Consider the following 15,217-nt stretch of genomic DNA (forward strand, 5'->3'; position numbering starts at 1 on the left):
AAGCCCCACCCCCATGCTCCAAAAGAACCACCCTTCCCAGTCATGCTTGTATAAGAGTTCAGTGTGACAGCCTCTGGCTGTTTGGAGCCTCTGGCTCCAAAAGATCAGCCCAAACCTGTGCTCACACCTTATCTCCAAACACGGGAGTTTTGTGGAGCTTCAAGTTCCACAGTGGTAGCAACAGGTCTCATTTCACAAATACACCAGAGCACACCTAGTTAAAAGGTGTCACATTCAGGCAAAGGGCCAAACACTGCCCACAACAGGCAAAGAGAACCTCTACAGATGACTGACCTGGGGATAAAGCAGCCAGAACGAAACAACAGAGTGCACATAAAACACACTGTAGACACTACTGGAATCACCAGACCCTGGGGGAGAAGGAATAATACACAACAGGGCACTACAGGATCTCTTCTTCAGAATGCTATTATACTCAAGAACAGGATACATAGCTGACCTACCACACAGAAATAGGGATAGAAATTAAGACAGAATGAAAAGATAGAAAAACTTATAAAAAATGAAAGAACAGGACAAGGCCATAACCAGAGTTCTAGGTGCAACAGATATAAGTAACATGCCTGATAGAAAATTTAAAGTAATGATCATGAGAATTACTCACTGCACTTGAGAAAAGAGTAGAAGGCATGAATGAGACCCTTAACACAGAGATAAGGAATAACAGCAAAGATAAAGAGCTTGATAAATGAAATAAACATACTTGATGGAATGAACAGCAGGCTGGAAGAAGCAAAGGAATGAATTAATGACCTAGAAGACAGAGTAATGGAAAATAATCAAGCTGAACAAAAGAGAGAAAAAAGAATTATTCAAAATGAGAAGACTGACGGAATTCAGTGACTCCATCAAACATAGTAACATTAGCATTATAGGAGTCCCAGAAGAAAAAGAAGGAAAGGGGGTAAGAGAATTTATTTGAAGAAATAATAGCTGAAAACTTCCCAAATCTGAGGAAGGAAACAGATATTCAGAGCCAGGATAGGCACAAAGAACCCCATCAAAATCAACAAAAGCAGATTCACAACAACACATATTATAATTAAAATGCCAAATACAACGATAAAGAAAAAAATTTAAAAGCAGCAAGAAAAAGAAGACAGTCATTTATATGGGAAAACCAAAAGGGCTGGCAGGGGATACTTCAGCTGAAACTTTCTAAACCAGAAAGGAATGGCATGATAAGTTCTAATGCTAAATGGGAAAAATGTGCAGCCAAGGAGACTCTATCCAGGAAGGCTATCATTCAAAATAAAAGGACAGATAAAGAGTTTCCCAAACAAACAAAAACTAAAGAAGTTCATGACCACTAAACCAGCCCTGCAAGAAATATTGAGAGACTCTTTGAGTGGAGAGGCAAAAGTGACATGATAAAGGTGGGAAACACAAAAATAGCAAAAATAAATATATCTGTAACAACCAGCCAAGGAAGTCACAATATAAAAAGATGTAATATATGACATCATATTTCTCAAACCTGGGAGAAGAGGAATAAAGAATTGGTTCAAACTTGAAAGGCCATCAACTTAATATAGACTGCTATATGCAGAAGGTGTCATATACAAACCTAATGGTAACCACAAATCAAAAACTACTAATACATATGCAAAGAATAAAGAGAAAGAAATACAAATATATCACTAAAGAAAACCAGCAAACCATGAAAGATAGAAAGACAGGAAAGGATCAGAGAAAATCTTCAGAAACAAACACAAAACAAGTAATAAAATAACAATACATAGATGGACAAAATAATCCAACCTAAAGACACCAGCACATTGAAAGTGAGGTGATGGAGAAATATTTATCATGCAAATTGTCAAAAGAAAGCCATATTAGTAATACTTTTATCAGACAAAATAAAGTTTAAAACAAAGACTATAACAAAAGACAAAGGAAGAGACTATATATATAATAAAAAGGACAATCCAACAAAATATAACAATTATAAATTTTATACATCCATAATGGATAGACCCAAATAGTTACTAGATAGACCTAAAATAGTTACTAGATAGACCTATTATTATGTATTAGAAGGAAAAAATTACTCTTTTTCTCTCATACACTACTCACAGAATACTTCTGGCTATGAAATGTGTGTTTACTATGTTTGTTTACTAGCAAACATAAAGGAACTAATCAAGGAAAATACAATACTAGGAAGAGACTTTAACACCCCACTTACATCAATGGATAGATAATCTAAACAGAATATCAACAAAGAAACAATGGCTTTGAATGACACAATAGACCAGAGAGATTTACCAGATATATTCAGAACATCTTATTCTAAAATAGCAGAATACATATTCTTCTCAAGTTCCCATGGAACATTCTCCAGAAGAGATCCACAAAACAGGTCTTGTCAAATTTAAAATGATCAAAGTCATACCATGCATGTTTTCTGACCAGAAAGCTATGAAACTAGAAACCAATCACATGAAAAAAAAGTCTGGAAAGCACAGAAATACATAGAGAGTACATAACATGCTATGAAACAATGAATGGATCAACAAAGAAATAAAAGAAGAAATTAAAAGGTACATGGAAACAAATGAAAATGAAAATACAATGGTTCAAAACATTTGGGATGCAGCAAAAATGGTTCTAAGAGGGAAGTTTACAGCAAAACAGGCTTACCTCAAAAGCAAGAAAATGTCAAATAAACAACCTAACCTTATACCTAAAGCTACAAAAAGAACAAACAAAACCTAAAACCAGTCAAAGGAAGGGAATAATAAAGATTAGAGAATAAATAAATGATAAAGAAACTTAAAAAAACAATAGAACACATCAATGAAACCAGGATCTGGTTCTTTGAAAAAAAAAAAAAATCAGTAAAATTGATAATCCTCTAGCCAGATTTATCAAGGAAAAAAAAAAAGGGGGGGGGGGACCCAAATAAAATCACAAAGGAAAGAGGAGTAGTAACAACAAACACCACAGGAGCACAATTATAAGAGAATATTATGAAAGACTATGTGCCAACAAATTGGACAACCCAGAAGAAATAGGTAAGTTTCTAGAAACATAACCTACCCAAACTGAAACATGAATAGAATGTTTGAACAGACCAATTACCAGCAAAGAAATTGAATCAGTAATCAAAACACTCCCAAAAACAAAAGTCCAGGACCCGATGGCTTCATAGGTGAAGCCTACCAAATATTTAAAGAAGAATTATTACCTATTCTTCTCAAACTATTCCAAAAAATAGAAAAGGAAGGAATATTTCCAAATATTGAACTTGTGTCTAATGTGGGGACAATTTTAGAGGACTAAGCCCCGAACCTATGGGATTTTATGCTGTCTTCAGGTAGATAATATCAGAATTAAATTAAAATTGTAGAACTGGTATTGAAAAATCGCCTGGTGTGGGAGGGAAAGAACACCACACATTTCATAGCCAGAAGTATTCTGTGAGTAGTGTATGAGAGAAAAAGTAATTTTTTCCTTCTAATACATAATAATAAAGATATTTCATAGGTGGGAGGGGAAAAGGTTGACAATATTCATAGTTTAAGCACACAGGTCTCTACCACACAAAATCACCAAATTGTATTAAGAAAGAAAGAAACATGTATAAAAATTGTGAAAATCTAAAACCAAATGTAGTTCTGGAGTGATACTGTACTCACAAACATTATTACTCTATTACTGGCATAATCATTTACTTTGGATCAGTTTGCTTTATCTAGCATTAACAATGTAATATATAATTTAATATTGAAATATTTTAATCATTCTATAAATGTCTTGAGTTTCAAGAATAATGAAAAAAGGATAAGATTCTTTATTTCAAATAGAAAAGCTTAACAAAAATGTATCAGTGCTTTTCAAACCCTATTCTGCAGGACCTGATGAACTTCCCTCAAAAGTATGCCTTCTTTAGCCATGGGGAAAGCTAGAGTTCCATTTACTCAATCTCTTCCTTCTAATACTAGTCCCTCCCCTTCAAACAGAGCAGCACTTTTTTTTTTTTTTTTTTAAATTTTAGAGAAGGAGATGGAACAAGCTGGGGAGGGTCAGAGAGTGAAAATGTTAATGAGGTTCAGTGCTCAGCACAGAGCCTGACATGGGGCTCAATCTCAGGACTCTGAGCTCATGACCTCAGCCAAATTGAGTCAGACGTTTAACCAAGTGAGCCACCCAGACACCCCAGAGCAGTAGCATTTTTGACTACTTTTTCCATAATGGAGTTTTGCTAAAGATTTTCTTTGGAAAAAAATTCCACCACTAAAATCAAACAAACCATCCAGACCAAAATAGTTTGAAATTTTATATAGTTAATAGTTGGTGGTAAGTTTATGCTTCAACAAGATTTTGATTCTATTTCATTTTGATATTTACATACAGCTTAAAGCAATGTAACAATCAAGCTTTCCATTTCAGACTCCCAGGAAAAGTAAACACCTTACCCAGCATGACTAGATGATGAAGGTGGTGGCAAGTCTGGTGTAAGGACATAAAGACTGTTGTTTTTTGGCAAATGTAGCGATTTTAAGACCGTCTGGAAAAGAAAAATTAAAAACAAAACAAAAAAAATGACTGTTGATTGTACATTATTCATTTTTTCCCTAAAGTTCTTGAAAATTTTTCAATATTATAGCTTACCTTTTCATCTTTTGATAATTTCCTAAATATGATAATGCAGAATGACTGAATCCAAATAATTTGTTTCTCCCATATACAAGTGAGTATATAAGTATAAACATTAAAGATAAAACGCAAATTCTTTAGCTCATGATGAAATACAACTAGATAAGAACACAGCTGAGAGTCATTAATTTCTTCATTAAAGAAGTATATCCTTGAAACTAATACGCACTTCTTCAAGGATCATTATAACAAAAATTAGCATACTGTAGGTTTTCAGAGATCACAAGACCTAGAAAAGATTATAAGCAAGCACCTCAACCCAAAGACTTTAAAGATAAGGAACTGCAGCCCAAGAAGTAAACTGACTTGGGTAAGGGCTCTAGTAAGTGTTACCTGGGTACCTTAACTCTTACTCCAGAGAATTTTTTTGTTAAAATATTCCATCTAGGGTGAATAAACTACTCTTGTGATACATCTGAACTATATCTTGAAAGCCACACAAAATTTTAGTACAATTTTTTGCCATAAAAACCCTACATACCTTTTGCACTCCTAACTTGATGGTAAAAACTTACTAACATACTTCAAACTTTTTTTTTTGACAGAAAAACATATTAAGAAACACATTTTACATCTTTACATCGTAACCCAGGGCATACATATTTATTAAACAGATACTTACTGAGCTACCTACTCTGTGACAGGACAATTGTAAACACTGAGGGTATAGTGGTGAACAGAACAGTCTAAATCCCCTGATGGTATAGAGTTTTACAGTTTAGTACGAACAAATAAAGTTAGCAACCTATATAGTTGAATATTAAAACTTGATAATTCTTTGGAATAAACATAAATCAGCGAAGGGAGGATGAAGAATATGGGGGTGTGAGTTATGTAATTTTACACTGGGTGGTGAGGGTGGTTCTCACGTGGGGAATATGGCTTTTGAGCAAAGACTTAAAGGGGTGAGGAAGTAAACCATGAGAATATACAGAAAAAGAATATTACAGGCAAAGAAAACAACCAGCACGAAATACTTAATGAACAACAAAGAGTCTGATGTAACTGAAGTCAAATGAGCACTGACTGAGATGGGTCACAGAAAGAACAGTGATGGTAAGGACAGGAAATATGTTGAGGTATTTAGGCTAATGTAAGGGCTTTGACTTTTACTCTGAATGAAATGGGAAACTACTGAAGTGACAGGATTACTTAAATGATTCATGTTAAAATGAATCATTTAAATAATACATACATACATACATAAATTTGTTAGCTGTGTTGAAAACACTTGGGAAGGGGTTGGCAGAGGAGGACAGAAGCACAGAAGAGACTAATGGAATATACTAAGATAAGGATGATAATGGTTTATACCAGTGTGATAGAAGTGATGTAAAATAGCTGGATTCTAGATATATTTTGAAAATAGTATCAAAGAGATTTCCCGACATATTGGATACAGTTTCTGACAGAAAGGAGTCAGTAATGTCCTAAAGATTTTAGACTGAGTAACTGGAAAGATGAAGTTGGTATCAATTCAAAGGCAAGACTGAAGATGAAGACTTCCATTTTGGGCAGGTAAGTTTGAAATGTGTATCAAGCATTTAAATGGAGAAGATAAGCAAGTGGATATATCAATCTGGAAAGCCGGGAACAGGTCTGGAGTGGAAATATAAACTAAAGATATAAAGCTGTGCATACACATGCACTTAAAAGTCATTACACTGGACAAGATTACCAGTGAATTTAGTCACGTGGTCACAAACTGGTGACTTTGACAGAAGCACTAGCAATTCTTTGCTTAGACTGGGCCAAGGAGAAATGGGGATAAATAAATTAGAGACAAGAAATATAAACAACTCTCTGGGGAAAGTTTTGTTATCAAGGGGACTAGAGGAATGCAGTGATTGTTAGAAGGGGAAGAAAAATAGAAGACATAACATTATGTTTGTGGTTATGCTCTACTAGAGGTAATGGTCTATTAGAGAAAAATACCAATGACGCAGGAAACACAGGGAAGAATTAGGTCAAATCCTTGAATAGGCCAGAGGGGATAAAGAATGCAATCCAAAGCAAACATGGAGGCTTGGTCTTCGATAGGAGACTGGACAAGCCATCTAGAGTAACAAAAGGAGAATACTTTTGTAAAATGCAGGTAAGTAAACAGAGACCAAGCTGGGAATTTGTAGAATTTTGCTTATATTGCCTTTATTTTGTCAGTGAAACAAAACAGGAAAGAAAGGCATCAGTTGAGAGTGAGAATAAGGGAAAGGTGCTTTAAAGGCCTGAGGAGAGGACAAGTACAAAATAACCATTTAGGAGTGTAGATAAACCAGGTAAATATACTGTGACTGCCTAGCAACATTAAGGGGCTCTCTAAAGACCATGGTCATGAATTTAAAGGTACACCAACACCACGATTTTATTTGTCTGCAGCCACTTTTAGCTGTAAGGCACAGAATAGATGGAGTTGGATTTATCAAAAGTAAGGATTTTTGTCATGCAGGATCTTTAAAGGAAGAGTTGGGATTATACACAAGAAAGTGATTATAATGATTAACCGTGGGATTTAACCCATTGTAAGGAAGGAAGAAAAAACATCAAAGAGGTAATCATCTTGAGCAGATGGTAGAAACAATGGATTAGAGGCCTAAGTAGTATTGAAGGACTGCTGGAGTTAGGACACCAAAGGAAATGAGCTAGAAAGATGAGATATGGTAAGCAGAAAATCAAAGCCTCAAATTAAGATTTGAGAATTATAATTAAATGATAGGAGAATGGGAGATATAGCTGATACAGGTTGGAGAAAAAAAGACCTCTGTAGGAAAGAAATTCAAGAAACTAAGAGTCCGAGGTACTGGAAGAACCATTTACAAAGATATTTAAATTACCAAGAATTAGGATAGAGAAAGGTGAATCCCCTGGAACATGAGGTCTGAGAGGTCTGGGGACCATAGGAGGAGAAGTGGTTCTCCTCCTACGAGAGCATTTGGTAGAGGCTGTACCGTCTCCCCACAGGCAAAGGTCCCAACAGACCCTGGAGAACAGCCACATTCACTCATATTGGAACAAAGACACCATGGTGTGATGAAACCTGGCACTGGCTGTATGTTGTATTCTGCCATAAGCCCTGAACCTCTCCTGCTATGCAATTACTCAAATTTTTTCTGTGGCAGGCAGGCACCTGTCTACAATCTCTGAACTTCTGCAACAGCATAGCCGCATGCATGGTCCCAAGGGGCAAGCAGGCACCTGGCCATTGCCCAGCGAGACCCTCCCCCATAGGGTCAGAGAGGGTCCAAGCCACAGGTTTCTGAAAAGTGAGGGATTTGGAAACACAGCCCCATATGAGATATAATTCAGGAGGGAGCTTCCGCCTGACAGGCTGACAGCATGGACACAGGCAGTGTAGAAGTAGGGAGTGGATAGAAGCCAAAGACAAAGGTGGGGTGCTTGACTGCTGGTCTGTGAGAGCACAGAGTTCCAGAGCCAGAGACTGGGAAGCTGGGTAACCCCATTTTCACCTCTCCCATGCATTCGCATAGACATGCATGCCTGCCAACCAATCCACCCCAGTAAGCTAAACAGTACCAATTAGTGGAGAAGAGAGCCCTTGCACCAGGCTCCAACCAACTGCGCCAACCAAGCTCAGGCCCTAGGAGACCAACACAAGTCTCTCTCTCTGCTTAGTGTAAGGACTATAAAGTGCTTCACATTTAGACTTCTAGGGGAAACCGGATGTAATTTCATTCAGATTTTCTTCTGTTTCCTGGTCCATCTATTTGGTGGTTTTTTTCTCCCTTTTCTTTTTCTCTTATTCTTGGATACAGAAAGAATTTATTTTTATTTCCCATTTTTACAAAATTTTTTTACTATATTCTCTTGTAAATTTTTTTATTCTATTTTACTTTCTTCATTTCATTCTATTCTATTTTATTGTATAATTTTTTATTTTAAATGTTTTACCTTTTTTTTTCTTTTCTTCCCCTTTTTTCTCTATTCTATCAGCTTCTTTCAAAAACCAGACCAGAGCACACCTAGCATCTAGCTCCCTTTATTTGATTTTTTCTGTTGGTTTTAATTTTGAAACTTTTATTTTTTTTATTTCACTAATACTTTTCCTTCCTCCAAAATGACAAAATGAAGGAATTCACCTCAAAAGAAAGTACAGGAAGAAAGGATAGCCAGGGACTTAATCAACACAGATATAAGCAAGATGTCTGAACTAAAATTTAGAATCATAATAATAAGAGTATTAGCTGGGGTTGAAAAAAGCATAGAATCCCTTTCTGCAGAGATAAAAGAAGTAAAATCCAGTCAAGAAAAAATTAAAAATGCTATATCTGACATGCAATCTCAAATATATGCTACAGCAGCAAGGGTGGATGAATCAGAGCAGCGAATCAGTGATATAGAAGACAAAATTATGGAGATAATGATGCAGGAAAAAGAGGGAAAGTAAGGCAAAAAAGCACGATACAAGACATAGAGAACTCAGTGACTCATTAAAAAAGAAAGGCATCTGAAACAAAGGAGTCCCAGAAGATGAAGAGAAAGACAGAAGGGGTGGGAGGTTTATGTGAGCAAATCATAGCGGAAAACTTTCCTAAACTATGGAAAAGACACAGACATCAAAATCCAACAAGTACAGAGAACTCCCATTAGATTCAACAAAAAATGACCATCAACAAGGCATATCATAGTCAAATGTACAAAATACACAGACAAGGAAAGAAATATGAAAGTAGCAAGGGGAAAAAAATCCTTAACCTATAAGGGAAGAGAGATCAGGTTCACAGCAGACCTATACACAGAAACTTGGCAGGCCAGAAAGGAGTGGCAGGATATATTAAGTGTGATGAACCATAAAAATATGCAGCCAAGAATTCGTTACCCAGCAAGGCTGCCATTCAAAATAAAAGGAGAGATAACAAGTTTCCCAAACAAAAACTAAAGGAATTCATGACCACTAAACCAGTCCTGCAAGAAATTTAAGGGGGACTCTTTGAGGGGAGAAAAGATGAAAAAACAAAACAAAACAAAAAACAAAAACAAAAAGAGACCAAAGGCAACAAAGACAACAAAGGACCAGAGAACACCATCAGAAACTTCAATTCTACAGGCAACAAAATGGCAATAAATTCATATCTTTCAGTACTCACTCTAATGTCAATGGGCTAAAGGCTCCAATCAAAAGACACAGGGTATCGCATGGATAAGAAAAAAAAGATCCTTCTATATGCTGTTTACAAGACCCATTTTATCTCTAAGGACATCTTCATATTGAAAGTAAGGGGATGGAGAACCATCTATCATGCTAATGGTTGCCAAAAGAAAGCCAGAGTAGCCACACTTATATCAGACAATGTAGATTTTAAAATAAAGAATGTAGGGGCGCCTGGGTAGCTCAGTCAGTTAAGTGTCCAACTTTGGCTCAGGTCATGATCTCATAGCTTGTGAGTTCAAGCCCCAGTTGGGCTCTGTACTGACAGCTCAGAGCCTGGAGGTGCTTCAGATTCTGCGTCTCCATCTTTCTCTGGCCCTCTCCTGCTCGTGTTCGTTCTCTCTCTCTCTTTCTCTCTCTCAAAAATAAATAAACGTTAAAAAAAATTTTTTTTAAAGAATGTAACAAGAGATGAAGAAGGGCATTATATCATAATTAAGGGGTCTATCCATCAAGACCTAACAATTATAAACAGTTATGCCCCAACGTGAAACACCCAAATATATAAACCAATTAATCACAAACATGAAGAAACTCATTGATAATAATGCTATTATAGTAGGGGAATTCAACACTCCACTTACAACAATGGACAGATCATCTAGGCAGAAAATCAACAAGGAAACAATGGCTTTGAATGACATCTTGGACCAGATGGACTTAACAGATATTCAGAACATTTCATTCTAAAGCAGTGGAATATGCATTCTTCTCAAGTACACATGGAACATTCTCCAGAATAGATCATATACTGGGACACAAATCAGCCCTCAACAAGTAGAAAAAAATCAAGATCATACCATGCATATTTTCAGACCACAACACTATGAAACTTGAAATCAACTACAGGAAAAAATTTGGAAAGACCATGAATACTTGGAGATTAAAGAACATTCTATTAAATAATGAACAGGTTAACCAAGAAGTTAAAGGGGAGTTTAAAAAGTACATTGAAGCAAATGAAAATGATAACACGACTGATCAAAACCACTGGCATGTAGCAAAGGTGGTCACAATAGGGAAGTATATAGTAATCCAGGCCTTCCTAAAGAAGGAAAAAAGGTCTCAGATATACAACCTAACCTTAAACCTTAAAGAGCTGAAAAAAAGAACAGCAAAAAGAACTCAAAACCAGCAGAAGATGGGAAATAATAAAGATTAGAGCAGAAATCAATGCTATCTGAAAAAAATAAATTAATTAAAACAAAAATAAAAATAAATAAATAAATAAATAAATAAAGTAGAAAAGATCAATGAAACCAGGAGTTGGTTCTTTGAAAGAATTAACAAAATTATAAATCCCTAGCCAGTTTGATCAAAAAGAAAAAGGACCCAAGTAAATCAAATCAAGAATGAAAGAGGAGAAATCATAACCAACACAGCAGAAATACAAACAATAAGAGAATATCATGATCAATTATATACCAATAAACTGGGCAATCTGTAAGTAGTGGACAAATTCCTAGAAACATATAAATTACCTAAACTGAAACAGGAAGAAATAGAAAGTTTGAACAGATCCATAACCAGTAAAGAAATTTAATTAGTAATAAAAAACCTCCCCCAAAACAAGAGTCCAGGGCCAGATGGCTTTGCAGGCGAATTCCACCAAACATTTAAAGAAGAGTTAACACTTATTCTTTTGAAGCTGTTCCAAAAACAGAAATGGAAGGAAAACTTCCAAACTCATGCTACAAGGCCAGCATCACCTTGATTCAGAAACCAAAGACCCCATTAAAAAGGAGAACAATGGACTAATTTCCTTGATGAACATAGATGCAAAAATCCTCAACAAGATACTAGCCAACTGGAGTCAACAATACATTAAAAGGATTATTCATTATGATCAAGTGGCATTTATACCTGGGATGCAGGGCTGGTTCAATATCTGCAAATCAATCAATGTGACACATCACCTTAACAAAAGAAAAGAATAAGAACCACATGATCCTTTCATTAGATGCAGAGAAAGCATTTGACAAAATACAGCATCCTTTCTTGATAAAAAACCCTCAAGAAAGTAGGGATACAAGGATCATACCTCAAGATCATAAAAGCCATATTTGAACGACCCAACGCTAATCTCATCCTCCATGGGGAAAAAACTGAGAGCTTTCTCTCTAAGGTCAGGAACATGACAGGGAAGTACACTCTCACCACTGTTATTCAACATAGTATTAGAAGTCTTAGCCTCAGCATCAGACAACAAAAGGAAATAAAAGGCATCCAGATTGGCAAGGAGAGTGTCACACTTTCACTCTTCACAGACCATATGATATTCTATGTGGAAAACCCAAAAGATTCCACCAAAAACTTGCCAGAACTGACCCATGAAATCAGCAAAGTTGCAAGATATAAAATCAATGCAAAGAAATCGGTTGCATTTCTATCCACCAATAATGAAACAACAGAAAGAGAAATTAAGGGAAAAATCCCATTTACAATTGCACCCAAAACCATAAAACAGTTGGGAATAAACCTAACCAAAGAAGTGAAAAATCTATACACTGAAAACTGTAGAAAGCTTATGAGAGAAATTGAAGAAGACACAAAAAAAAATGGAAAAATATTCCATGCTTATGGATTGGAAGAACAAATATTGTTAAAATGTCGATACTACCCAAAGCAATATACATATTCAATGCAATCCCTATCAAAAAAACACCAGCATTCTTCAGAGCTGGAACAAACAATCCTAAAATGTGTATGGAACCAGAAAAGACCCAGAGGAGCCAAAACAATCCTGAAAAAGAAAACCAAAGCTGGAGGCATCACAATTCCGGACGTATTACAAAGCTGTAATCATCAAGACAGTATAGTACTGGCTCAAAAACAGACACTTAGACCAGTCAAACAGAATAGAGAACCCAGAAATGGACCCACAAATGTATGACCAACTAATCTTTGACAAGCAGGAACAAATATCCAATGGAATAAAGACAGTCTCTTTAGCACATGATGCTGGGAAGACTGGACAGCAACGTGAAGAATGAACCTGGACCACTTTCTTACACCACACACAAAAACAAACTCAAAATGGATGAAAGACCTAAACATAAGACAGGAAGCCATCAAAATCCTCAAGGAGAAAGCAGGCAAAAACCTCTTTGACCTTGGCTGCAGCAACTTCTTACTCAACACATCTCCAGAAGCAAGGGAAATAAAAGCAAAAATAAACTATTGGGAAGTCATAAAAATAAAAAGCTTCTGCATGATGAAGGAAACAATCAGCAAAACTAAAAGGCAACCAAAAGAATGGGAGAAGATATTTGCAAATGACATATCAGATAAAGGGTTGGTATCCAAAATCTATAAAGAATTTATCAAACTCAATATTCAAAAAACAAATAATCTAGTGAAGAAATGGGCAAAAGACATGAATAGGCACTTTTCCAAAGAAGACATACAGATGGCTATCAGACACATGAAAAAATGCCAACACCACTCATCACAAAGGAAATGTAATTAAAAAAAAAGGGGGGGGGGAATACAAATCAAAACCACAATAAGATACCACCTCACACCTGTCAGAATGACTAAAATTAACAATGCAGGCAATGACAGATGTTGGCAAGGATGTAGAGAAAGAAGATCTCTTTTGCACTGCTAGTGGGAATGCGAACTGGTGTAGCCACTGTGGAAAACGGTATGAAGTTCCTCAAAAAATTAAAAATAGAACTACCCTACATCCCAACAATTGCACTACTAGGTATTTATTCAAAGGATACAGGTGTGCTGTTTCGAAGGGTCACATCCACCCCAATGTTTATAGCAGCGCTATCAATAATGGCCATTGTTGGCTAAGAGAACAAGTGGGAAAGAGCCCATTGTGTGTTGTGTGTGTGTGTGTGTGTGTGTGAGTGTGTGTATGTATATACACAAAATGGCGTATTACTTGACAATCAAAAAGAATGAAATCCTGCCATGTGCAACAACGTGGATGGAAGTAGAGTGCATTATGCTAAGCAAAATTAGTCAGAGAAAGACAAATATCATATAATTTCACTCGTGTGGAATTTAAGATACAAAACAGATGAACATAAGGGAAGGGAAGAAAAATAATATAAAAACAAGGAGGGGGACAAAATATAAGAGACTCAAGTATAGAGAATGAACTGAGGGTTGCTGGAGGGGTTGTGGGTGGGGGGAAGGGCTAAGTGGGCAAGGGGCATTAAGGAAGATACTTGTTGGGATGAGCACTAGGTGTTATACGTAGGGGATAAATCACAGGATTCTACTCTTATAATCATTATTGCACTACATGCTAACTAACTTGGATGTAAATTAAAAAAAATACATACATACTGCATGACATTAAAAAAAAAAGAAGACAGAGAGCAATTCTAGACCAATAACTAAAAATTATCAGGAAATGAGGGGAAACACCTCAATAAGTAGGTGATGATCTTTTGACATCAAATTCAAAGCTGAAGATTTTTAGAGAAGGACTGATAAAGGTCCAGAAGTGGAAGTGAGGAGCAATAAGGACACATATTTTACCAGTTAGTCCACTGTTATGATGGCTGCTAAGGAAAAGCAATGAACACGGAGAAGGCTACAAAGAAACAATGTCCTCAGGAAGGCAGATTTCAGTCAGAGGAAGATGGTGGAGGGAGTGTGCAGGGAAGAGGTTGACAACAGAAGGAATTTTGCTAATAATAAAATTAGTTCCACAGAGAATAACACAGGGTCCCAGGCATTGTAGAGGAAAAGGCTAGAGACAGATGGAGCTATGGAAATTTTAGTGAGGGATGATATGAGAATCTTAAACTCCTTGTAGTGACCAGCATAAACAGCAGGAAGAGATGGAATGAAATTAGTTGTGGTACAATCAAATAATAATGTCCAGGCTGAAAGTGTTGGAAAGCAAGGTGGAGTGCGATGTCTAGGAATCTCTCTTAATCCTACAGATGAAAGTAGAGACACATAGGGAGGCTGATCTTACCCAAGCATAGAATTCATTCTTGATCCCACTCCAAGAAGGTCCATCTTACTCTAAGTATACAAGGACACTGGGATTTACTGTTGACTCATATTAGCTATCTGTTAAATAAATAAAAATACTTACCCTTACTGTTTGCAAAATACTCTGACATCTTCTATTCTATTTGGTTTTTTAATGTGGGCTATAACCCACTCATGTCACTTTACAACCCATTAATGGTTTGTAATGCATGGTCTGCAAAAATACTATATTAGGCAATTACTCATAAGTTTACAATCTGTACAGAAACCTTTATGTTCTGAATCTTTAAAATATGTGTAAGCCCTTTTGAAATTGATGTGTGACCTTTACAGAGCTAACATGCAAGCAAAACACATGCATACACAGGAAAGTTATTTTTACCTTTTCATCTTTCATTTTCTTAC

At 36.2% G+C, this 15,217-nt stretch overlaps 1 protein-coding gene across 3 annotated transcripts in view; it reads right to left on the reverse strand.

Annotated features, from left to right (window-relative positions):
• The window catches only part of FAF1 (Fas associated factor 1), a 508,536-nt gene that overhangs the window by 285,695 nt on the left and 207,624 nt on the right, over positions 1 to 15,217 (reverse strand). For all 3 annotated transcript variants that reach the window (XM_027059229.2, XM_015070778.3, XM_015070768.3), the window contains one exon: positions 4,443 to 4,534. In XM_027059229.2, the coding sequence (XP_026915030.1) occupies positions 4,443 to 4,534 (92 nt within the window). The remainder of the gene's footprint in view (positions 1 to 4,442; positions 4,535 to 15,217) is intronic.

This window comes from Acinonyx jubatus, chromosome C1, assembly GCF_027475565.1.
Source record: "Acinonyx jubatus isolate Ajub_Pintada_27869175 chromosome C1, VMU_Ajub_asm_v1.0, whole genome shotgun sequence".
NCBI lineage: Eukaryota > Metazoa > Chordata > Mammalia > Carnivora > Felidae > Acinonyx > Acinonyx jubatus.